The sequence below is a fragment of the Lepidochelys olivacea genome (assembly GCF_965140295.1).
Source record: "Lepidochelys olivacea isolate rLepOli2 genome assembly, chromosome: 20".
NCBI lineage: Eukaryota > Metazoa > Chordata > Testudines > Cheloniidae > Lepidochelys > Lepidochelys olivacea.
This window is the reverse complement of record NC_140430.1, coordinates 20,862,540-20,887,271: the sequence shown is the minus strand read 5'-3', so window position 1 is coordinate 20,887,271 and position 24,732 is coordinate 20,862,540. Positions and strand designations below refer to the sequence as shown.

General features: G+C 62.2%; 1 protein-coding gene across 3 annotated transcripts; it reads left to right on the top strand.

Annotated features, from left to right (window-relative positions):
- Positions 1-12,571: 12,571 nt before the first annotated feature.
- ATG4D (autophagy related 4D cysteine peptidase) lies at positions 12,572-24,527 on the top strand (the record flags this gene model as incomplete). 3 transcript variants are annotated; one of them, XM_084610433.1, is made up of 11 exons in its annotated part: positions 12,596-12,709; positions 16,024-16,327; positions 19,384-19,467; positions 20,175-20,348; positions 20,926-21,259; positions 21,476-21,540; positions 21,799-21,947; positions 22,468-22,546; positions 23,045-23,121; positions 23,208-23,327; positions 23,839-24,145. In XM_084610433.1, exons 2-11 carry the CDS (start codon positions 16,111-16,113, stop codon positions 24,010-24,012), a joined length of 1,473 nt encoding a protein of 490 aa, XP_084466559.1. In that variant the 5' UTR covers positions 12,596-12,709; positions 16,024-16,110. The 3 variants fall into 3 exon arrangements, with proteins under 3 accessions (XP_084466558.1, XP_084466559.1, XP_084466557.1); XM_084610432.1 differs by lacking the exon at positions 21,799-21,947 and having other exon boundaries at positions 12,572-12,709; positions 16,027-16,327; positions 23,839-24,527; XM_084610431.1 differs by lacking the exon at positions 21,799-21,947 and having other exon boundaries at positions 23,839-24,527.
- Positions 24,528-24,732: the final 205 nt, after the last annotated feature.

The window sequence follows — 24,732 nt, the reverse complement described above, 5'->3', positions numbered from 1 at the left end:
AAGGAGGCCCTTGAGGAATTCCACCAGGATTTCATCAATTTCCACCCCCATCATCAACCTCAGCCTGGACCAGTCCACACAAGAGCTCCACTTCCTAGACACTATGGTGCTAATAAGCGATGGTCACATAAACACCACCCTATACCGGAAACTACTGACCGCTATACTTACCTACATGCCTCCAGCTTCCATCCAGGACACACCACACGAACCATTGTCTACAGTCAAGCTCTACGATACAACCACATTTGCTCCAATCCCAAACAAATTTGTTAGTCTCTAAGGTGCCACAAGGACTCCTTGTTGTTTTTACTGCTGGACACTGAAATTAACTTTTTTTTCACCCTCCCCCACAAAAATCCCTCAACACAGGAGCAGCAGGGATTCTGACCAGGTTGTTATGTTCAGAATGGGACTCCAGTGCGTGTATATTAAATCTCCAAGATTAATGTTACAATTAGAGATATAATGTCTTAGCTGTAATTAACTGTGTGGCAGTCATGTCTCTAGACCCTGACCAAGAGCGGGGCCATGTCGCTCAGGGTACTGCCCAGACCCCGACAAACAGCAGGGCCCAATCATGCTGGGTCCTGCGTGGACCCCAACCAACAGTGGGGTCCCATTGCGCCAGGTACTGACCGGACCCCAGCCGAGAGCGGGGCCCCGCCATGCCAGGTACTGCCCAGATCCTGACTGAGAGCGGGGCCCCCTTGTGCCAGGTACTGCCCAGACCTTGATGGAGATTTCACACCCTGAGCAAGGTCACTCTGCTGATGCAATTTGTCAGCGTTGCCTAGCCCTCAGACCTGCCAGTGATGAGGGGCAGTGGGTCTGGCACTAGACAGGCTGTCAGGACACTTAGGGTTTATTCCAACTAACCTGCTGGGGAACCCTGGGGAAATCCTTTCCCTGTCCAGCCCTGGGCACCACCCACGGGCTGCTGGTTTGTCCATGGCAGGACCAGCCACAAGTAGCGAGCCCAGCGGAGGGGCTGAAAGTTGCCAGGGGCTGAGGCTTCAATCCCCAGACAGTCACAGATGGGGCTTGGCTAAACTCGAACGTTCCCGCGGGATTAAAATAGGGTGTGAATTTAAAGCGCAGCCGCTATTCTTGGTTCACTTCCTGCGAGCGTGCTCCTAACAGGAAGGCCACGAAATCAGGGAGAGGGTAGGGCTGCTTGGTCCTGCCTCAGGGCCAGAGGCTGGGCTCAAGGCCCCTTCCAGCCCAGCCGAGATAGGAACACGGCACTGTTGTTCTCGAATAAGTGCAGCCACGCATGGAGGTCGTCAGGAACAACGCCATGCATAGACAAGCCCAAAGCCAAAGGCTGTGCCAAGCGCCGTCCTTCAGACTCACTGGAAGGAGCAATGAAGCCCCCATCGTGCAGCTGAGACAACTCCAGACAAGGAGGTACCGCCCAAGGCACATGGCAGCTCAGAGCAGAGTTCCGAGGTTCCCCAGTCGCAGGGCTGGGATTGCAGCCTTGGGTGCTGGAGGGAGATGGCAGGAGAGCAGCTGTGAGTGTGGCTCTGGGAGGAAGCCAAGAGACAGAGCTGGCTGAGCACAGAGCCTGCTGCCAGGGCAGATGCGGGGATTTTGGAGCAAGGGAACTGCCTGCAGCTGTTTGTACCCACGGTGCCCAGGGAACCAGGACTCTGGGCACTTTCTCTGTAAATAAATAAAATCCCACCAAGCACAGACCTAGCTCCTGGCATCCATCTCTCCTCCTAGCCAGCCCTGCACAGCTAACTGCTTGGCCCAAAGGGACAACGACATTCCAAGCAGGGCCTTCCCGTGCCCTCACCCCCCAGGGATCTTGGCACCTGCCCTCTGGGCAGCACAGGACGTGAGCAACATCTGTTACATGTGGCTGTCTCTCTCTCTCATCCTAGAGTGGAGGCAGCGTGGCCTTGCGGATACAAACTGGGACTCAGGATGCCTGGGTTCAGTTCCTGCCTCTGCCACTGGCCTGCTGGGTGACCTTGGGCAAGTCCCTTCCCCACTCGCTGCTTCATTTCCCCCCTTCTTTAAAAAAACACCAACCTCCTTCGCAAAGCGCTTGGTGCTGTCTGGATGAAGAGCGCTGGCGAGAACTGCCCCCTCTGCCCTGGGGAGGAGCGTGTGTGCAGCAGAGGGGATTGTTTTGGTTGGGTTTGGAGGGAGGGAGGAACCATGCCCCCAGCCTTGACACGGTCCTTCGTTCCTAGGTGAGTTTGTTCCACAGCCCCCTGGGAATGCCCTGGCTCCTGGCCCCTTGGGGAAGGGTCTGCAAGACCCCAGGCTGTTCTGCATCGCAAAGGGCAGGGAAAGAAGCCAAATGACAGAGCAGGCAAAGGCTGGACTGGAGGAGGCCCATGCTAACCCCTGGTATTTCAGAAGGATCCGTGTCAAGGTGCATGAGGACACGAGGCGGCCAGCGGGTTCCAGCGAGCTGCAAGCACCTGGGCGTGACGGGCCCATGCTCAGCCCTACAGCGTGCACGGCAGCTGGGGTGCAGAGCTGGGCTGGGCCTGAGGTTAACAGCAGGAAAGGCAGCCTGCCTCTGCAGCTCCCCACTGCGCTGGGAAGCCATTTTCACACCTCCCCCAGTGCAGGGCTGTGGCTGGCCACAGCACAGTGGATGGGGGATGTTGGGGGTGGTTCTCGGGGAGGTGCAACTGCAAAACTCGCTTTCTTTTCAGGAAATGAAGAGCGAGGCTGACAACACACCAGCCCCTGCCAACCAGCCCCCGCCATGTCACTCCCCCCCGCGCAGAAATCCCAGGGCTCCTCCACTACTGGGAACTGGGGAGAAGTTCAGGCTCTGGACAGTTTATAAACGGTTCGTGTCTTCCCAAGGAGCGGAGGAAGAAACACAGGAAGCCCATTTGTCAGCAACGAGAGGGGGTGCTCCCAAAAACCTCATCACCGGGGTCAGAGCATGCAGGGGCCTGGGAGCCAGAACTCCTGGGTTCTGTCCCAGGCTCTGACAAGGGATTGGGGTCTTGTGGTGAGATTGGGGGGGACCTGGGAGCCAGGACTTCTGGGTTCCGACCCAGGCTCTGACGAGGGATTGGGGTCCAGGCTCTGATGAAGGGTTGGGGTCTGGTGGTGAGAGCAGGGGGGACTGGGAGCCAGCGCTCCTGGGTTCTGTCTCTGGCAGGGTCTTGTGGTGAGAGCAGGGGGGTTGGGGGGCTGGGAGCCAGGACTTCTGGGTTCTGCTTAGGAGCCCTTCGCCCAGAAGATTATCTCCTTAAGAGGCCGGGGCAGGCATCATGTCCGGTTATTGTCTGGGAGCTGCAGGGCCGCCGGGCAAGGAGCATCTGGACTGCTGCTCCCCACTGCGGCGGGGCTGGCAGGAAGCTGTGCTGGGGCTCTAGGAGCCAAGGCAGCCTCATGGGGTGGGGTCGGGGGGGCAACGTACTTCCTCCCAGCGGAGGATGCAGCTGGGCTGTCTACAGTGCTGACGCACAGGCCCTGTGGCCTGGGCTCCGGCCGTGCCTGGACAGGGGTGGCACAGATGGGGGTGTGCCAGCTGCTCCAGAGGACACCCCCAAGACAAGACCAGCCCCTGCCCCTTTCAGGTAATCTCCAAGGCAGAGGCTGGCTGTTTCCGGGAGCATGAACAGAACAGGGGGTCTAGCTCTGAGCCTTTGGATACAGACTGTCGCTGAGGCACTGTACCCAGGTTAGAACAGGGATTGTCCCCATTTCACAGAAGGGAAACTGAGGCACAGAGCAGCTAAGTGACTTACTCATGGTCACACAGTGGCATAGGCAGTAATAGAACGCTCCCCCTGGCATTGCCTGCTCAGTGGACAGGCACAGGGTCATGCTCCAAGCCTGCCCAGCCAACCCCCAGGAATATCTCCTCCCTGCTTCCCCAGCCAATGCTGCATGTTGGCCCCCCAGTTCCTCCACAGTTGGCCCCGAAATGTGGGCCCCACATCTGGCAACGCCTGCTCCCGGTCCCTGCAGCTGGCCGGGCGATAAGGATTTATCAGCGGCCGCAGCCGGCTGCCTCTGGCAGAGCTTCCAGTTCATGGGCTGGGCAGGAAGGAGGGGGCTGGTGGGATGTGGCCAATAACCCGGATGAGTCAGACGGTGGGAAAATGCAGGGACACCCCCACCCCCGAGCCAGACCTAGCCCGGGTGAGGGGGCGCCCGCTCTGTGACTTTCCCAGCTCTGCTCTAGGAGGAGGCTGCTCGCACAGAGAGCTCAGATCCGTCAGGCTCCTCAGAGAAAGGGGCACCCATGGGACCACAGGCAAGGAGGGTAGTGGTAGGTAGGACTGCAGGCTCCGCCCACACAGCAAACCCCACCCACTCCAAAGGCACAATCAGGGCAAATTGAGAAGATCTCAGGAGTGTCACCTTGGTCTCTAGCCTCACCTGCGATCTCCCAGGCCCCACCCACTCATGGTGTCAGCCACAGCCAACTGGCCCTATCTCATGTGTTGCTTTGCCCCCTTCCCATCTGCTTTGATCAGCAGGGAAAATGTGAACAATGCTGCCCTGTCAATCAGTTCTCAGCATGGATCTGGGCTCAGCCCTGGCTGAGGCAAGCAAGGTTTGCAGAGCAATGGGTTGAGGCTCTCGGCAAACTCACGGTCCTATTACAAAGATTCCAGTCACTATTGCCAGAGGCTGATGGCCTGCTGACATTAAAGATACTCACCCTGGGGCAAACCCCTAGGGGAACTGCATGGCATGGGCACGGCCTGGTATGTCGGGAGGCAAGTTATCCTGTTGTGAGCCCTCCTTTGCACAGGTAGAGTGTGACTCTGCTTGGGAAATAGAACCCAGGAGTCCTGGCTCCTAGTATCCCATTCTAACCACTAGACATATTCCCTCAGTTTATCAACATCAGTGCCAGCCTCCATGGGCAGAGGGGGCTGGCTTGTTTTATCGTTAAACAAGAGCTGAGGCCATGGGGCAGAGGGGAGAGGGGGACACTGCTTCCCCCTCAGTCTGAGTCCCGATAACCCCCCATCTCCCTGTTCCGTGACTGGGAGCATGGGGAGGTGGGGTGGGTTGGGGGCAGGTGACCCAGCTCTCGTTTCACTGGCTGAGAGGCCCTTGGGGGCAGGGATGGGCATTAGATTGGTCAGGCTGGGTGTCTGTAAAGCGGGGAGCCCAGAGATGCTTGGGGAGGCTACAGGGCAGCAGCTGGGTCTCCGGCTCAGCTGGGTTCTTGCATCCCAGCTTCAACCCCCTCTCTCTGCCCAGTAGCCCAGATTTCCTAGCGTCCTGCAGCTTTGTTCCCAGCCACCGGGCTGCTTCTTCCCCTCCCGGGTTCCATGCACAATGGGGCTTTAACATCAAACGCTCCCACTCCTGGGTGGGAAACTCCCTCCCACCTCTGTCTTCATCTAACCCCCCACTACGCCCCCACCCCCGCCTTGTCACTGAAACAGAACCACTTCCCTCTGCCCACAGGCCCTATGTGAGTGTGACAAACCGGCAGCTTTCCTTCCAGGGCCCACATGCTGGGCTGCGTCCTAGCCAGCGGGGACAGAGCAGCCTCCAAGCTAAAGGAGACTCCCCTAAACAGTACAGGGTCCAGGAGGCATGGGAAACCAGAGGATGGGTACCAGGGATCCTGATTGGCTAAGAGAGACCCTCCTACTGGCCTCTCTCTGCCCCCGGCCCCACCTGTTCCCAGTGCTCATGAGCAGCTGGGGCTCAGCCACCCACAGGGCCCAGCTCCTCTTCCTGCTTCTGCCTGTCCTGCCACGCCCTGGAGCTGCCCGGCCCCAAGCTGCTGCAGCGCTGCGTTCCCACGGGTGGGGCTCCCACCTGCAAACCCCGCCCATGCTGGGCCGGCTGACGGGCACTGGGGCATCCCCAGCAGGGGGCAGCAACCTGCCGGATTTGCCCTTTCCAAGGAGGAGCAGCCCACTGCGGAGCTAGCCTAGGACACCTGGGTTCAGTTGCCTGCTCAGCCTTGGAGACCTTGGGCAAGTGGCTGCATCTCACTGGGCCCCATTTCTCCCCATAAGGCGGGGCTAGGGATCCTTCCCTGGGCTGGTAAGATGGTGAGTATTGCAAGGCCAGGCTGTGTCAGCCCAGTGCCCAATGGCAGGGCAGGGTCTGCACAGCGCCTGGCATGACATGAGGGCCCCGATCTTGGGCCCATGCAGGGGGCTTCCTGGCTTTCCCCCGGCCTGCCAGGCTCCCAGCTCTGGACCCAGGGTCTCCTGGCTGAGTGGGACATGCGGGGAAGCAGAGCCAGTGTCTCTGTTTGCTGCGGCCGGGTTGCCCGGCAATGCGCGCGGCCCCAGCGATAACTAGCACTTTGCCTTCCCCGGTTTGTGTCTTGGCAGCTCCAAGAGATTCCTGGAGAGAGACCCCCTCCCCCCGCCTGACCAGCTTCCAGCTGCCCCCCTTCCAAGGCCCTGAGGGTTTCTGGGAAGCCAGGGGATGAGGCTAGTCCCAAAGGAATGCAGCTTCCCACAGGGCCCTGGAAGCTGAGCTGGAGGTGGGAGTGAACTAAATCCAAGGAGTGGCAAAGGGGATTTGAGAGCTTCCAGGACAGCTGAGATGCAGAGATACAACTTTGGGGAGCCCAGGACAGGGATAGTAGGGGGCTGCGGGTCAGGAGTGAGAGGCACCGGCAGAGCTGTGGGGGATCCCAGGGCTGGATAGCAGGAGGCTGTGGGTTTCCAAGAGATATCTGCCCAGCAGAGGCAGGAAGCTCCAGACTCTGTATGGAGGCTGTGGCTCTCAAGGGAGGGAGTGTGGTTCCCCCTAACTCTGCCATTCCCAGTCCAGTGTGAATTCCAGTCCCTGGCCTGGGAGGTTCATTCCATTTGGGTTAGGGGCGGCCGCAGGCAAACATTCCAGCACAAGAGCAAAGCAGCCGGGTTTCAGGACTGGCCCCAGCCATTCCCCTCCCTGGGAAGGCATGTTCTCCAATGCCCCGCAGCCCTCCACTCCCTGTCCCTGCAGACCACCAGCTCCCGCCCTGAGCTGGAAAGCCATCGCTGACGGACCCTGAACGAGGGCTGCCTGGCAAAAAATGAAACATTCCATCCAGCCTCTCCTCCTGGGGTGGGGGTGGAGGTGGGGGTGGGGGTGGGGGTGGAGGATCTGTCCTAGTGGAGGGGGTGGGGTGGATCTGCCCGGGGGTATGTGGATCCACTCTGGGGGATGGGGAGTGGATGGGGTCTGCTCTGGGGGGAAGGTGGATCCACCCTGGCGGGAGGGTCAGGGTGGATCTGCACTGATCGGGGGAGCGGCATTTTTGCAGCAAAATGACAAAACCTGGCATGTGTTTGTACAGACTCCCGGCAGAGGCAGTATGCTATGCAAAGCTGCAAAGGCCAAACTCCTCTGCCCTCCCCATGGGGATTTCTGTAAAGCATTCGCTTCCTCTTATCGCTCGAAACCCACTTGCCAACTCACTGTCAAATTCTGTAGGCCCAAAACGTAGCCTCGTGTGAGATGCTTTGGGTCTGGCAGGGCCTCTGCATTCCCCAAATGCCACCAGCACTCGGCTGTTGGGAAGAAAACCCAAAAATGCAAGGATAGTTTCTGTAGGGCCTACAGGAAAAGAATAGCTAATGCTCTCATGCGCCCCCTGCTGGCTGCGTGCTCACACTGATGGACCCTGCCTGCAGCAGCCCATTCCTACAGCTTCCCCAAGGGTGATCAAGGAGGTTTAGGGGCTTGGAGCGACCCAGCCTTGTTACCTGGGGGTTCCTGTGGGGATTTCATAGCCCAGGAGATTGCCCCCCCGCAGCAGTTTCAGTGGGGATTTTGTTCTCATGGGAACGAGGAGCATGTGCCCTGGACCCAGAGCGCAGGCAGATCCAGCACTGCTCTCTCGCACACTGCCCAGACCTGGAGCGTGTTGGCCGGCACCCTCTGAGCTGTTATAACCAGCCGGTGCCCCTCAGTCTCGACCCACAGCCCTCCCTGCAGTCAAGAGCGGGGGGCACAGCTGGCTAGCAGCTCCCGGCCCATGCAGGCCAGGGGGCAGCCTGCCAGGCACTGGGGACCAGAAGGCCCGTGCGGCTTTGGTCTTTGGCTTGGAAAAAAAATAAGCTGATTTCAGCTCTTCTACAGCATCTCAAATTGGATGGTAGCGTTAAACCGAGCAGTCGGGGGGGGTGGGGGTGGGAATAAGGGCCCCGGGCCAGCAAAGCCACAGGGCCCTGTGGGAGACAGGGGGAGGAGAGGGGTCTAAGGATTTTATGGCCAGCCACTCAGCAGTGCAAGGACCACGTGCCCATGTGGAGGAGAGTGGGAGGCCAGGGGTGTGAACAAGGCCCGGCACCTCTCTCCTCCCCTCCCCTGAGGTTCGCTCTGTCAATGTGAAAACTACAGAGTGTGAGGCCAGGGGCACAGGTGTGAACAGGGCCTGGGCTGCATCATGACAGCTCCTCATGCCAGCAACCTGCCCCATCGCTGGCTCCGGGCGGGCATGTCCGAGTCTTTGCCTCTGAGGGGCTGGGAGTGGAGCTGAACCCCAGTTCCCAGAATCCCGGTTCTCTGTGGGGGAAGAGCTGGCATATCACAATCCTGAGACCCACGGGCTGGAAAGCTGGCCCCGGGGGTCTGTGGGAAGCTGCAGTTTCACGTTACCATGGATTCTGTGTGCCCAAGCAGGGCAGCTCAAGGCTCCAGGGCAAGAGACTCAGCGAGGGGGAAGCCTGAGGCCACTGAATCTGGCCGCCTGCCCACATGGGACTGGGAACCACAATCTGGGGCTTTCCAGGTGAGGGGGCGTGGGAGGGGCTCTGCATGGCACTGCCCCACCTACACTACCAGAGGGCACACATGCAGGCCCAGCAGAGCAATGGCAGGTTCCCCTGTCCTGCCTACGAAGCCCATCCCCCAAACAATGGAGCAAAGCAGCCCACACTTGACCTCTGACCCTGCCCCACCGGGGCTGTCGCTGCCTTGCCCCCCCTCCTGCGCCTGACCTTGGGTGCAACTCACCTCGGCTCTCACTACTAGGGGTCCCCTGTCGCCCTCCCGCACACTCCTAGCCTGGCTGGGCGCACCCAGCGGGCCAATTCCCCACGCAGTCTAGGTGAGTGGGCTGCTGCACTTGATGAGGGGGTGGGCGGGGAGCCAGGGCTCCAAACGCCCCCGGGGCAGGCTCCTTCCCAGGGAGCTGCATGGGGTCCAGCCGTCCGCCAGGGTCGTTCACCCCTGCGCACAGCCCCCTCCTTTGCCCCAGTGCAGAGTGTGCATGAACTGGGCTCTGGGCACCCCTCTGTGAGTAGCCCTGCAGGGTGGGGCCTGGAACCCAGAGCCCCTGCACAAACGCTGGGCAGTTTTTGTAAGCGTTTGCCCCTGTCTCCTCGCCCCTGTTGCTGTGTGCCACCTGCCGCTCGCCGCTCCAGAAGTGGCCGCATGTCGGAGAATCTGGGGGCATTTGGGATGACAAGATAGTCGCATTGTCTCTTGCGCACAGCTGGCCCAGGCCTGGGCAGGGTCAGGTTAGATCCGGGTACCTGGCATCCTTGGACATTTAATTAGCACTCAACGAGGATTGTGCTCCCCAAGGAGGCCGCAGCTGAGCCACAGAGGTTGTCTACACTGCAGCTAGATGCTGGCCCCTGCCAGCGGCCGGGCTCGGGGCTGCTGAACGTGTAGACCTACCCTGAGATCCACCTCAGGAGCAGACCCAGCCCCGAGGGGAGCACTTAGCTCTAGCCAGGTGGAGTGTGACACCTGCTGTCTGCAGCCAGTATCGCACCCCTTTCGGGGCCACAAGGCTGGATCTAGAGCAGTGGTCCTCAAACATATGTACTGGTGACCCCTTTCACACAGCAAGGCTGAGTGTGACCCCCCCCCCCCCCGAGCCAGCCAGTCCTCCCTATGCAAGAGCCAGATCCATGCCAGCACCCCCTAGAGGGAAAAAGCCCAGTGTCCCATTCCCCATACTCCTAAGCCAGAATTCCTCTGACCTGAGGCTGGCTTGGCACCAGTGCCACAGAGGTGGAAAGCTCAACATCCCATTTCCTTACCCTCTCTCTTGTTCCCAATCCCAGCCCCTCCATTCCTAGCATTCTACCCTGCTTTGCCACGCACCAAGCAGGGTCCCGAGCCTCTCCAAGCCTAGGAGAAGACACTGTGTTCAGATCTGCCCCCCTGGCACGCAGCAGCGAGAGATGTGGGCCAGGAGCACCTCTGGGGGAAGGCTGAGAGCTGAAAGAACACACAGGTGGAAGTTGAACCTTAAACCCTCAACAGAACCAGCACAGAACCCAGCACCCAGGATGCTGCCATGTAAAAAACAGGCAACCAGCTAGCACCATCTGCCCTGTAGCGTTAAAACACTCAGCAGCTCAGCACCAACACTGCAGAGCACGTATTACCATTGTTATTAGGTGTATTACAGTAGCGCTTAGGAACCCCAGCCACAGCCCAGGCCCCAATGCTCTGTGCAGACACAGAACAAAAAGATGGTCCCAGCACTGACCTCCTCCCTGCCCATCACCTGCTGCACGTTCCAGGTTAGTCCCCCAAGGGCAGCGCCGCATTAGCCCAGTGCAGGTCCTTGGGCCCCAGACCGGGCTCGCTGGGTGGGAGATAGCCACCTGTGGCATGCAGGAGGTCAGACGTCACCATCTGGGGTCCCTTCTGGCCTGACACTCCAGGACACATAGAAGCCCTGTATGCACATTACTAAGCAGCAACTTCCACTTCCTCCTCCCCCAGAAACGCTCAATGTCTGTGCTAAATCAGGGTTCCCCCACGCCCCGCAGCACAGAGGACCCCTTCCCATCCACTCCACATTGAACCTAGGGTTGCCAACTTTCCACTCCCACAAAACTGAACACCCTTGCCCTGCCCCCTTCCCCGCCCCATCTCTGAAGCCCCACCCCTGCCTTTTCTCTGAGGCCCCGCCCCCTGTTCACTCCATCCCCGCCCCCCTACCCTCCATCACTTGCTCTCCCCACCGTCACTCAGTAGCTCATTTTCACCGGGCTGGGGCGGGGGACTGGGGTGCAGGAGGGGTGAAGGCTCTGGCTGGGGGTGTGGGCTTCGGGGTGGGGTCAGAAATGAGTCCCGGGTGTGGGAGGGGGCTCCGGTCTGAGGCAGTGGGTTGGGATGCAGGAGAGAGTGAGGGCTCCGGCTAGGGGTGCGGGTTCTGGAATGGGGCCAGGGATAAGGGATTTGGGGTGCAGGAGGGGGCTCCGGGCTGGGATCGAGGGGTTCTGAGGGCGGGAGGGGGATCAGGGCTGGGGTAGGGGGTTAGGGCGTGGGAAGGATCAGGGGTGCAGGCTCAGGATGGCGCTTACCTCAGGTAGCTCCTGGAAGCAGCAGTATGTCTCCCCTCTGGCTCCTACGCGGAGCCACAGCCAGGCGACTGTGCGCGCTGCCCCTGCCCCAGGCGCCGCCCCCACAGCTCCCATTGGCCGTGGTTCCCAGCCAATGGGAACTGCAGAGCCAGCGCCTGGGGCAGGGGCAGCGTGCGGAGCCCCCTGGCTGCCCCACACTACGTGTAGGAGCCAGAGCAGGGGACATACTGCTGCTTCCAGGAGCCACGCAGTGTCACGACAGGCAGGGAGCCTACCTTAGCCCCGCTGCGCCGCCGAACGGACTTTTAACAGCCCGGTCAACAGTGCCGACCAGAGCCACCAGTGTCCCTTTTCAATGGGGCGTTCCGGTCGAAAACCAGACACCTGGCAACCCTAACTGAACCCCGCTCCTCTCTCCTACACGCTCCCATTCCCCGACTTCTCCTCATCCCTGCCCTCCCCGCCAGGCTCCCTTGAGTGGGCTCACCGTCCCCTGGCCGACTCCACCATGGGCCCCAAAGCCAGGTGCCCTCGACTCCTGGAGCATAACATCGATTTGCGGCTGCTGGCAGCGTCTGGGGATGTCCCCGTGGTCTCTCCACGCTGGTGCTGGTCTGCGCTGATGGTGATGTTCGGCATGATGACGGGGGGCCCTGCACCAGGCACGGACCGGCTGGGCCCCCTAAGCCTGGGAACCGCTCAGGTGCCTCAGGAGCCGTACCCAGCCTGATCGGCCCCCGGAGGGGGCCTCTCTCCCCACGGAGACCCTGCGACCCAGGGCTGGGTCGGAGAGCAGGGGGCACCCCAGTGGGGCTGGCAACGCCCAGGGCACAGAGCTGCAGAAGCCGGCACTACATTTAGGACTGCCCTGGGCAAACGGGCCCTCCGACCCCTCCTGCCTGCGAGGTGGGGGCCCTCCGACCCCTCCTGCCTGCGAGGTGGGGGCCCTCCGACCCCTCCCCCACTCCTTCTACTTAGGTGACCTCTGACCCCTTCACTTCGATGACCTCTGACTCCTGACCCCTTCATCTGAAGTGTCCTCTGACCCCTCGCTCCTTCCACTCCAATGACCTCTGACCCCTGACTTCTTCGGATTAGGTGACCCCTGACCCCTGCTGCTTGGGTGATCTCTGAAGCCCTCTAAACTCCAGTGACCTTTGACCTTTCGACCCACCATCGTTTAGTCACCTCTCACCTCCGGCCCTGTCAGACCCCGCTGACCTCTGACCCCGACCTCCCCCTCCGGACCCCGCTGACCCCAGGGACTCGCCCCGTCGCCTGGCAACGCTACTTCCGGTGACGTAAGGCGCCGGCAGGGAGGCGCTTCCGCCCGGAGAGGGGCCGGCCGCTTCCGGGTTCTGGCCCGGAGCTAAGATGGCGGCGGCGGGAGGCGGGGGAGCCGCGGGGCCCCCCCCGGGGACCGAGTGAGCAGCGGAGCCGGCCCGGGCCCGAGCCCCGAGTCCGCCCAGGTGGGGCCGGGGTCGTGGGGGGCCGGGCTCTGGGGTGCTTATTGCGGGCCGGGCGCGACGGGGGGTTATTTGGGGGGCGCTGGGCTGTGGGGGGGCAGGGCTGTGGGGGGGGCTCTGGGCTGCGGTTAGGGGGCAGGGCTGTGGGGGGGCGCTGGGCTGCAGTTAGGGGGCAGGGCTGTGGGGGGGCGCTGGGCTGCGGTTAGGGGGCAGGGCTGTGGGGGGGCGCTGGGCTGCAGTTAGGGGGCAGGGCTGTGGGGCGGGCTCTGGGCTGTGGGGGGGGCTCTGGGCTGCGGTTGGGGGGCAGGGCTGTGGGGGGGCGCTGGGCTGCGGTTGGGGGCAGGGCTGTGGGGGGGCACTGGGCTGCGGTTGGGGGGCAGGGCTGTGGGGGGGCGCTGGGCTGCGGTTGGGGGGCAGGGCTGTGGGGGGGCGCTGGGCTGCGGTTAGGGGGCAGGGCTGTGGGGGGGCGCTGGGCTGCGGTTAGGGGGCAGGGCTGTGGGGGGGCGCTGGGCTGCGGTTAGGGGGCAGGGCTGTGGGGGGGCGCTGGGCTGCGGTTAGGGGGCAGGGCTGTGGGGGGGGCTCTGGGCTGCGGTTAGGGGGCAGGGCTGTGGGGGGGCTCTGGGCTGCGGTTGGGGGCAGGGCTGCGGTTGGGGGCAGGGCTGTGGGGGGACGCTGGGCTGCGGTTGGGGGGCATGGCTGTGGGGGGCTCTGGGCTGCGGTTGGGGGGCAGGGCTGCGGTTGGGGGGCAGGGCTGTGGGGGGGCGCTGGGCTGCGGTTGGGGGGCAGGGCTGTGGGGGGGCGCTGGGCTGCGGTTAGGGGGCAGGGCTGTGGGGGGGCGCTGGGCTGCGGTTGGGGGGCAGGGCTGTGGGGGGGCGCTGGGCTGCGGTTGGGGGGCAGGGCTGTGGGGGGGCGCTGGGCTGCGGTTAGGGGGCAGGGCTGTGGGGGGGCGCTGGGCTGCGGTTAGGGGGCAGGGCTGTGGGGGGGGCGCTGGGCTGCGGTTAGGGGGCAGGGCTGTGGGGGGGGCGCTGGGCTGCGGTTAGGGGGCAGGGCTGTGGGGGGGGCTCTGGGCTGCGGTTAGGGGGCAGGGCTGTGGGGGGGCTCTGGGCTGCGGTTGGGGGCAGGGCTGCGGTTGGGGGCAGGGCTGTGGGGGGACGCTGGGCTGCGGTTGGGGGGCAGGGCTGTGGGGGGGGCGCTGGACTGCGGTTGGGGGGCAGGGCTGTGGGGGCGGCGCTGGGCTGCGGTTGGGGGGCAGGGCTGTGGGGGGGGCTCTGGGCTGCGGTTAGGGGGCAGGGCTGTGGGGGGGCTCTGGGCTGCGGTTGGGGGCAGGGCTGTGGTTGGGGGCAGGGCTGCGGGGGGACGCTGGGCTGTGGTTGGGGGCAGGGCTGTGGGGGGGCGCTGGGCTGCGGTTAGGGGGCAGGGCTGTGGGGGGGCGCTGGGCTGTGGGGGGGCGCTGGGCTGCGGTTGGGGCGCTGGGCTGCGGTTGGGGGGCAGGGCTGTGGGGGGGCGCTGAGCTGCGGTTAGGGGGCAGGGCTGTGGGGGGGCGCTGGGCTGCGGTTGGGGGGCAGGGCTGTGGGGGGGCGCTGGGCTGCGGTTAGGGGGCAGGGGTGTGGGGGGGCTCTGGGCTGCGGTTGGGGGGCAGGGCTGTGGGGGGGCGCTGGGCTGCGGTTAGGGGGCAGGGCTGTGGGGGGGCGCTGGGCTGCGGTTACGGGGCAGGGCTGTGGGGGGGCGCTGGGCTGCGTTTAGGGGGCAGGGCTGTGGGGGGGGGCTCTGGGCTGCGGTTAGGGGGCAGGGCTGTGGGGGGGGCTCTGGGCTGCGGTTAGGGGGCAGGGCTGTTGGGGGGCTCTGGGCTGCGGTTGGGGGCAGGGCTGCGGTTGGGGGCAGGGCTGTGGGGGGACGCTGGGCTGCGGTTGGGGGCAGGGCTGTGGGGGGGCGCTGGACTGCGGTTGGGGGGCAGGGCTGTGGGGGGGGCTCTGGGCTGCGGTTAGGGGGCAGGGCTGCGGTTGGGGGCAGGGCTGTGGGGGGACGCTGGGCTGCGGTTGGGGGCAGGGCTGTGGGGGGGCGCTGGGCTGCGGTTGGGGGGCAGGGCTGTGGGGGGGCGCTGAGCTGCGGTTAGGGGGCAGGGCTGTGGGGGGGCGCTGGGCTGCGGTTAGGGGGCAGGGCTGTGGGGGGGCGCTGGGCTGCGATTGGGGGGCAGGGCTGTGCGGGGTCGCTGGGCTGCGGTTGGGGGGAGGGCTGTGGGGCAGGTGTGCGGGAAGCCCTGAGCTATGGGGGATGTGCTGCGGACAGGGCTGCAGGGGGGAGGGGCTGCGGTTATGTGGGGGCTGGAGTCCCCTCAACAGGCCTGTGGGGGGTGGCACTGGGACAGGGCTATGGGTTGTTTTCAGGTTGGAGGGGCTCAGCATGTGGGCTGTGTGGGGACAGCCTGGGCTAGGCAGTGGGGAGCTCAGGCTGTGGGGGTCCCTCTGTGAGGCGATTGTCAGGGGACCTCAGGCAATTCCTGGCTTGGTAGGTTTGGGGAGGGGGACCCCTCGGGTGTGGAGCAGGGCCTTGGCTGTGGGGTGCTAGAGCTGCCTAGGAGGCATCGGTTGGGTGGGGAGCAGCGGGGCTATGCAGGTGTGGGGCAGGTTTGGGGGAGTGCCAGGGGTAGGTCTTGGCTCTGGGCCGTGTCTGGGGTGGGACTCGGGGCTATAAGAGCTCTCTTTGGATAGCTGCATGGTGGAGAGGTGGTGAAGAGTCTTGGCTGGGGGTGCCAGGGCTGTGGAGGGGACCATGAAGGGATTCCCCTGGCAGAGGTGCCTGCGGGAGGACCAGGGTGTCCAGGGCTTGCAGTCCTCAGAGAGCCCCCGCAACCCAGTGCGGCAGGAAGCTGCTTCTCCCTGCGTGCCCAGTATGGAAAGAGGGTAGGGTGAGGACAGCACCGTGGGGGGTGGGGCATGTGGGTGTAAGGTGAGGCAAGATCCCTGCTGTAGAGAGGTGTGGGACAGGGTGTGGGGCAGAAAAATGCTGTGGGGAGAAAGGACTCTACAGAAGGCTTCCCTCTGTGCCTTACCCACTACTAACTGCACTGCTCTGCCCTGGCTTGGTGTGTTGCACTGACTTACTGCCCTGATGCCTGGATTTGTTCCCTGGGCCTCTCGCTCACCTGTGCTGTGTCAAGCAGCCCAGCCCGCGTTCAAATGCCCTTCTCTTGCAGCATTGACCTGGGGGAAGTGACAGGGTGCGGGGAGGGGGTGACATTCACCCCTCTGTGCTAACAGTGAGTATCCAAATGCCGCCGCCGCCTCCCTGAAAATAACCCCTTGTCTCTGGTCGCTCAGCAGCTCTGCTTTCCTGGCAATGCACGTGCACTTGCATCCCGGCCCCGCCACCCTGAGAACACCGTCTGCGCCTGTCCCGCCTTCTAAATGAATTCCATCTCGCCTGCCTCGGTGCAGTACGTCAGCCAGGACAAGCTGCACCATTCAGATGGCAGGAAGCTCTTTAACCCCAGGGCCGGGAGCCAGGATGGGAGCTGCAATGGGCTGTTCCCGGGGGGGGCGCAGAGCGGCCAGCCCAGTGAACCTGACGAGGTGGACAAGATCAAGAGCAAGCTCCTCTCAGCCTGGAACAACGTGAAATACGGTGAGCGCCCCAGCCACCTGGGTACTGCCCGGCTCGCTGTTGCGCTGGCCTTCGGGGCAAGGAGATCTGCGTCCTGCTCTGACTTGCCGCCCAGTCAGTGCACCTGGGATTTCAAATGGGCCGGGAGCGGCTTGGCCAGCGGGGAAGAGAATGATGAGATGTCATGTGTCTGTGTTGGAACTGGGGCTGCCCCAAAATGTGCTGTCTCTGGGGCTTTAAGCTGCCCTCCACTCCTGGTCTCCTGGGAGTGCTTGGCCTGGATTAGTTTAGCTGTGCCGGCGCAGCAGCCTGCTGCAGGTCGCTTCTGGCCTGGTGTGGTGATGGTAAAGGGACGTGCGTGGCTCTGTGTTGAAAAGGCTCTTCCCTCAGATCTTTAGCTGGGGCGTGGCAGCTGTTGGTTTGTGGGCAGCAGGCAGGTTGGTGCATTGCGATCTGCTAGTTGTCTTGTAGATTCCCATGTCGATACCCCTGGTGCTTGTGTCAGAAAACTCCTGCTCCTGGCCATGGGGGAGCAGCCCGTCCAGGTTGTCTACGGTCTCTGTGGGTGTGTCTGGATGCTGTGGCAAGTCTAGGCCTACGGGCAAGCCAGGCCTTGATGTTTGTGAGAATCCTGCCGGCTGGACTCCAGCCAGTGGCCCTGCTGGGAGGCTGGGCTTCCACCCATGCTCAGCCCTAGCTGTGTTGTGACCTGAAGGCTTCTCAGTCCACCTGGAACAGGGACCTCGAAATTCCTGTTCTAATCCCAGCCCTGAAACTGACGCCCTCTGGGCCCAGGGCAAGTCACTTAACCCTCTCTGTCTTCCCCAGCGGTGAAATACAGTGATCGAATGGCTCACCCACAGCACAGGAGGGTGGCGAGGATCAGTCAGTCAGTGCCTCCACATGTCTTGCAGGCTTAGGGGGATCCCTAAGAAATGGGGAATGTCTAGGGTAATGGCTACAAACTGGACCCATCATTCATGCTGTTTCTAACCAGGACAGCTTCGAGTCCCATTCCTAGCTGGGTAGCAGAAACCTCGCCATGAATGGAGGGGGTGGGGTTCCCCATTGCAGCTGAGTGCAGGTTTCTCTTCCTGTAACTCAGTCAATTCTGGCAGATCAAGGGCTCCTTCAACTCACTGGCTGCTGACGTGGCTGGAAAGACCACACTCCCCCCCCTCACCCCCCAGTGCTGGCTGTGTTTGTGTCAGGGCATCGAGAGCTGACCTCAAACCTACCCTCCTCCTCCTGTGGGTGCCTGTTGCCTGCATGTGAGAGTCACTTTATCTTGCTGATAAACTTTGCAACACTTCTGCTGCATCAGCATGTCAACAAAGGCAGTTCTGGTCCTGCTCTCCTCTGGGTGGTTAGGATCTGGCAGTTAGAAGGTCCTGGGAGGACAGCTTCACTCCTATAGAGCCCTGGCCGAAGGTCACCTCCCTTAAGGAGGATCAGGCTCTTCCTGCTGTGCCATGTGACTCCTGGGCCCTGGTGTGGCTGGGCTAGGGGATAATGCAGGAGTGTTTCAAAGAAAGTCCCTAGAATCCCCCACACACACACCCCTGAAGCAGTTGCTACCTTGCAGCCCTGTGAGTGGCCAGGATCAAAGCAGAGTGCAGGGACTCCCAAGGGTGGAGGCAGGTGCCTCAGGACCATAGAGGGCTGTTAGTGGGCATGTTGAAGGGAGCAGGTGAGCGAAATGCAGAGCTCAGACTGTGCGAGCTGAGAGGTATTCCTGGCCCCAGCTGGTGTACACACCCTCTCTACAGGCTTTTACGCTGCTCATTGTTGTGCTCTCTGAGTTCCTCCCAGGCGCGCATTAAGCAATGAGATTACGTGTCTGTCACCTGTTAGTCGTCCCCCCCCCGCCCCGGGGAGCAGCCCATGCAGTGATGTGGTGTGTTTTGGTAGCATTCTAGAGTGGTTTGAAATGTCCCTGCTGCTCTGTGTTGGAAAAGGCAGGTCATCGAAATGCCCCTTGTATTTGGAGCAGAAGGTGGGAGGTTTGGGAAGGTCCTTCGTTCCCAGAGGAGTTTGTTCCACCACCAGGGAGTGGCCTCTGAGAAAACTCTCTCCTGCCCAGCCAAGCCTTACCCTTAGGGCACAGCGCTCTATTGTGCCGGGGAGTGGAGCTGTCGACCAGGGTCTTCTGGAGCTTTGGATGGTCTTTTAGATATCTTGGGCCCAGGCCAAGAAGCGAACCCCTTGAAGCTAAGGACCGAGACCTTGATCTGGAGCCAGCAGTGTGGGAAGCCAGCGTAGAGAGTGGAGGAGAAATAAGCAGCGCCTTTTGTCCCCACCCTGTGTCTAGACCAGTGCTGCAATTAACATGGCTGCTTCTAACAACCTGCTGCGTGCTGCTGGCAAATGCTGATCACAGCTCCTGGAGCCACCCACAGAGGGAATTTCAAGGCGTGGTTCTTGACTGTTGCCTGTTTCACTTCCTCCAAGGGGCTGTAGCCGGTAGCCTAGAGCAACAAAGTAAAGGGGTGGGAGGGCCATGGCCCAGCCAGCAAGTGGAGGCAGCATTCCTGAGGGAGCTGGCCAGAGGACTGGTTTGGGTTTGACTGGCGAGGCTGTGTGGCAGGATTCAGCTGCCCCTTGACCCGGTCTGGCTTTCTTTGTACCATTGCACCAAGGTGTGGCTGTTGGCATTTTCTCTCCTTTAAATGACATGCACACGGGCAGGTGGCAAACACAACCAGAGCTGCAGGCATAGGGGCTCAGTCAACCCTACCCCCAAGTGATCCCCCCCAAAGCTGAGTACATGGTGCCTACCTGAACTGATTGCAGTCAGGACATGATACTGAGGACAGGGCACCTCTGGAGCACCTGGGATAATGCCCCATGGCAGGGAAATCTAGGGCAGCCAGCCAGGGCATCAGAGCTTTGTACACTAGCTGAATCCATGCCCTGTGCATGGGAACACAGCTGTGGGTTATTGACCCTGGCTGCTGGGGATGTGAAGGTTTAGCAGGAGGAAGGAGCTGGCTACTCTCTGATGGTCAGGACCTGGGAATGGAAGGGAGTGCGGACGGGAGGACACTGCTCACTTCTCTCTGCTTCTCCCCTCTCAGGATGGACGGTCAAGACTAAAACCAACTTCAGCAAGCTGTCCCCCATATACCTCTTTGGCCATGTCTATTGCTTTGAGGTGGAGGGTGAGTAGCCGGGTTAGCGCAGAGATCAGCCATGACTCCATCTTGCCTAGCTCCCGTCTGGCCAAATGCCCAGAACCAGAGCTGGGTGGGATTTTTCAGTGAACCGTTTCCTAGCCGGAGAATGCTGATTTGTCCAAACTTGGGGAGAAGGGAGGCAGCTGCGGAGTTGTGGAAACCATTGGGTTGGGTGTTTCCAAAATGAGCAGTTCCGGTTTCCTGGTTCGTGCCGATTTTGTTTATAAATTCAAACTAATTTGAGCACAACCCCTCTCCCCGCCCCCAGTGGATGGAAACAAAGCCTTTGCAGTGACCCAAACCAAAACTCTTCCCTTGAGATCTTGGCTCTCCCTCCCGATTCGGGGAGGGGAAAAGTGTCAGAATCTCACATTTGTGTTGGATGACACGTTTCCCACCCAGCTCTACGTGGAATCCCAGTCCCCTGCCCCCATCACACCCCTTAATCCCCAATGTTTGGGAGCCCTGGCCCAGAGCTCTCTCCTGTTGATAAGGCTCAGTGCTAACATCGCCCCCTCTGGCCACTGGCAGAGATGGGGCCGTGACAGTGGGGTTCCTTTCTGTGTTGCTACCCTGCCCCTGGATTGAGTGGGGAGGCCCCCCATACACGTCTGGTGGTCCGTGGCTGAACAGGGGTCCCTCCTTCCCCGCTGTGGCTGATTGGGCGCGGGGGGGGGGGGTCTCTCCTGCAGAGGACGTGGAGCGGTTCCAGAAGGACTTTGCCTCCCGCATCTGGCTCACCTACCGCCGGGAGTTCCAGCAGCTGGAGGGCACCGTGTGGACCACGGACTGCGGCTGGGGCTGCATGCTGCGCAGCGGGCAGATGATTCTCGCCCAGGGACTCCTCATGCATTTCCTCGGCAGGAGTGAGTGTGGGGACAGGGGCTGCTGGTGGATGCCGCAGAAATCCAAGGCTGGCCAGCATGGGCTCCCGGCTCCGTGCCCAGGCCCTGGGGGGTGGCATGTGGGAGGGGTAAAGGAGCTTCAGAGGAAGGGTTAAGACACCCTGCAGGAGGTGGCAGTGGGACCGTCTGCCCGCGGGGGAGAGTTCTCCTGCCCCAAGAACTAGGGGCAAGACACTGCACGTGCTCAGCGCAGGCCACAGCTGCTCTGGCTGCTGGGTTGGAGGGAGCAGCCGGCGCTCCGAGCACCCTGGGTCATGTCCCTTTGTTGGTAATACCCTGCCTAGCCCCTCCCTAGAGCACTCAGCCTTTCACAACGTAGGTGGGTGTTTTTGAGGGAAACTGTGGCAGGGGCAGGAACAGAACCCAGGAGTCGGCTCTCCAGGAGGACAGTGCGTTTCTGGCCTGGACTCCATGAGCGACTTTCAGGCTGAGCTCTGGCCCCTGGAGAGGGGTATTGGCATCAAGCCACGTGTGGACCCTGCGCCCCCCAGGGCAGGCTTGTGGGACACGTCGCCTGTACCTCTCCTGTTACTCTTAGACTGGACCTGGCCCGATGCCTTGTTCACCACCAGCCTGGTGGAGATGGACCCCATGAAGCCTGTCTCTCCTGCCCGGCCTGGCAGCATTGGCTTGCAGCAGCTGCCTACCCTCGCCGTGGACAGAGGCAGGGACCACTGGGGCATCTGGGCCCCTCTGTGCCCCCTTAGCCCCCAGGAGCTGGAGAAGGAGCGCAGCCACCGCACGATCGTCTCATGGTTCGCAGATCACCCTCAGGCACCCTTCGGCATCCACCGGCTGGTGGAGCTGGGGAGGAGCTCAGGGAAGAAAGCCGGGGACTGGTACGGCCCCTCCATTGCGGCCCACATTGTCAGGTGAGCTGATGACGGCCCCCAGCACTGGGGATCAATCCATGCTGACTCCACCGGGGCGGCCCTGGGCATGACATGGGAGCTCTCCTGAAGCACAAGCCTGCGGCCTGCAATCTCCACTCCCGCGGAGCCTAGCATTTTCCGATCCCAGTTGCGGAGCTGGGCTGGGGCGTGGCCAGGCCGCAGGACGCTCATTCTCTTCCCCTCCATCTCCTGCAGGAAAGCGGTCGAAGGCTGTTCAGAAGGCAGCAGCCTGGCTGTCTACGTATCTCAGGACTGCACAGGTGAGCTGCCCCAGGCTGGTGCTGTGGTGATGGGGTAGCCTGTGGCTGAAAACCGATGTGCTCCACGGACACCCGAGCTAGGGGGCGCTCTGACTCTCGGGTGTCACACCTAGAGGCTGGGGGTCTCTCCCTGCCCCGGGCTAGGATCTGACCCCCTCCTGCCCCCCCCGCAGAAGAAGCCAGACCCTACTGGTGTCTAGGGTGGTGCCAGGCTGCCAGTGACTAACCCCCCTCCCCTCTGTCTGGTGACACGCTCAGTGTACAAGGGGGACGTGGTGAGGCTGGTGTCGGGGAGCGACGGCCGGACCGTGCCTGATCCCGGCGCCAAGCGGAAAGCTGTCATCATCCTGGTGCCCATGCGCCTGGGCGGGGAGACCCTCAATCCTGTCTACGTAGACTGTGTGAAGGTAGAGCAGGGGTGGGGCCTGAACACCTGGGGGACCCTGATTGGTGGGGGAAGGAATGGGAGGCAGGACTTGTCCAGCAGTCCCTAGCTGTCCAGCCCCCATCACATAAGTATCTGCCTGTCCCAATCTCTAATGTATTTCTCCTCACTGCTCTCCGAAAGGCAGGGCAATGCTATTATCCCCATGGCACAGATGGGGAAACTGAGGCACAGAGAGGCTAAGGGACGTCCAGAGGTGCCCCAGGGAGTCTGTCAGAGCTGGGAATTGAACCTGGGTCTCCCAAGTCCCAGGCTAGCACCCTGCCTGTCCTTCCTCTCAGTCCCTGTGTTGCCAGCTGCTCTGGCACGGTACGTCAAGCTGCCTCGAGACACGGCCCAGTGTAGGAACCTCCTGAGGCCCTGGGGTAAGCCCCGACTCCTTGGAAGTCCTCTCGGTGACGCCCCCGTCCAGCTCCATAGTGGAGAGCAGGAAGTGAATAGCAAGGCTGAGCCCCACACCCTGTGTTTCCATCCCCCTCCAGGAGCTTCTGAAGCTGGAGCTCTGCATCGGGATCATCGGCGGGAAGCCCAAGCACTCGCTCTACTTCGTGGGCTACCAAGGTATGTGCCCGCAAGCTCCTGCCCGGTGCCCATCCCTGGCATGTTCGGGGCAGCAAAGCGGGAGCTGCCGGACGGAAAACAGGCTCTTCCCGTGGGAAATCTCCGGCCTCTTGGCAAAAAATGGAAACCCCCGCAGTTTCCGATTTGGAAACGCTGCTGCAGTGCCTCCCAGTCTCCTCCCGAGGCCTGGCTCCCTGGTTGGACTACAGCTCCCATGACGCACCACAGTCTCCCTGTGGTGAGGGGTGGTGGCTGTCTCCTGGGCGTCCCTGGCCACAGTACATCATGGGAGGTGTAGTCTGGCTGGGAAGTCTGGCCCATAGGAGAAGGGGGAACAGGAGGGAACCAAACCACCGCTCCCATGTGGCACCGCAGCAGGTCTGAGTTGCAATGCTTTGGGTTGGCTGCTGGGGCTGGTGTGATCCGGACCCCCTGAGGGAGGGGCTGTTGAGCTCCTGCTGATGCTTCTCCTCTCCCCACCTCCCCCCTGCCTTCCAGACGACTTCCTGCTGTACCTGGACCCCCACTACTGCCAGCCCTTTGTGGACACCACCAAAAAGAACTTCCCCCTGGAGGTCGGTACAAGCCGGTGGATGGGGGGGGCAGCTGCTGCCAGGGGCTGGCTCCGTAGAGTAACACGTGTACACTCTCTCTCTCCCAGTCGTTCCACTGCAGCTCACCCCGCAAAATGGCCTTCAGCAAAATGGATCCCAGTTGCACCATCGGCTTCTACGCCCGCGATGGGCAGGAGTTGGACACGCTGTGCTCGGTGTTGACCAGGGTAAGGGCCGCAGCGGGCAATGCCTTGGTGCCAGCTGGAGTGGGGACCGACTGGGGGGTGCGCTCTGCCGGGGCCCCAGAACACCCTGGATGTAGCCCTCCCGCAGCCCCCGTGCTGGTGTCTGGCATCTGCACTGTGCATGCGGGCACCTGCCTGGGAAAAGTGCTGTGTGGATTCTGCCTCCTGCCACTGGCGGAGACTTAAGTCCGCCTCAATATCTGGATCCTGCCTGGTCAGAACAGGGCAGGGCAGCTCCGTTCTCCTCCCCCAACGCTTGCTCATGCGGGTGAGGGCTCAGAGAACCCACCATGCCAAGCCAAGGGGCTGGTGCCTCCAATGGCCTGGCCCTGAGCCTTTTCCCTGCCCCTTGCAGCACGGGCTCCCTGAGGTGCTGGCTGGGAGCAGGGGGGCACCGCGTGGATTTTGCAAGCAGATAACGTATGTGTGGCGAAGGGGGTGGGGTGTCTGCCTCCCTTTCGTGGCCATCTGACCCCGGCCCTCTGCCCCACAGGTACTGAACTCCTCGTCGGCCAAGGAGAAGTACCCCATGTTCACGGTGACGGAGGGTCAGGCGCAGGAGTACGGGCTGGCCGAGCTGTGCTCCCGTTTCTCCCAGCAGACCGTGCAGCTCCCCAAGCGCAGCAAGGCCAAGAAGCCCAGCTCGGACGAGTTCGTCTTCCTGTGAGCAGGGGGGGGCTGCGCCCCATTATTTATTACTTATTTATAGAGACATGGCGGGGGCCACTGGCTGCCCCGCACACCATGTCACAACACTGGCAGTGCAGCGGGGGCGCTGGGCCGTTGCCCGAGGGCAGCCCCCCCCACCCACCGTGGGGACAGGCAGCCGGCGAACTGGAGAGAGCCCTGCTGCACACTGTACTTCCCAATTTACACTGGAATAAATCCCTGGCACGCGGGGGAGAGCGGTGCCCTCACCTAGGCCGGGCCCTGTTACTTTGCTGGGATCTAGCACCCCCTGAAGCTGATCGATGGCTGTGCAGGTCCTTTGCGGTTTCCTGCTGGAGTCTGGCTCTGCCCTCTGCCGGCTCCTGGGCTGCCAGGGCAGGACCCCGCTGTCCCTCTAAACCGGAGTGCAGAGGTCAGATGGCCCAGCTGCAGCCTGTCCCCAGAGGGAGCTGCCATCCGCAGGCACTGACCCTGTGGGGTGGGGGGACACCTGCATCCCCTAGGGGACCCTAGCACTACTGTCCACAAGACCGCTGCCCTTGTGCATCACCCCTCGCACCACAGGGAATGAGACTAGGCCTCCGAGCCGGGAGGTGGTTACTAGCAAATGTGAGGGGCTAGGCCCTTCCCCCAGGGCTGTCCCGGCAGTAGAGCCACAGGGCTACTGTGGGGGCACCAGGCAGCCCCTCCACTGCCCTAATCCAGCCCTGGCACAGAG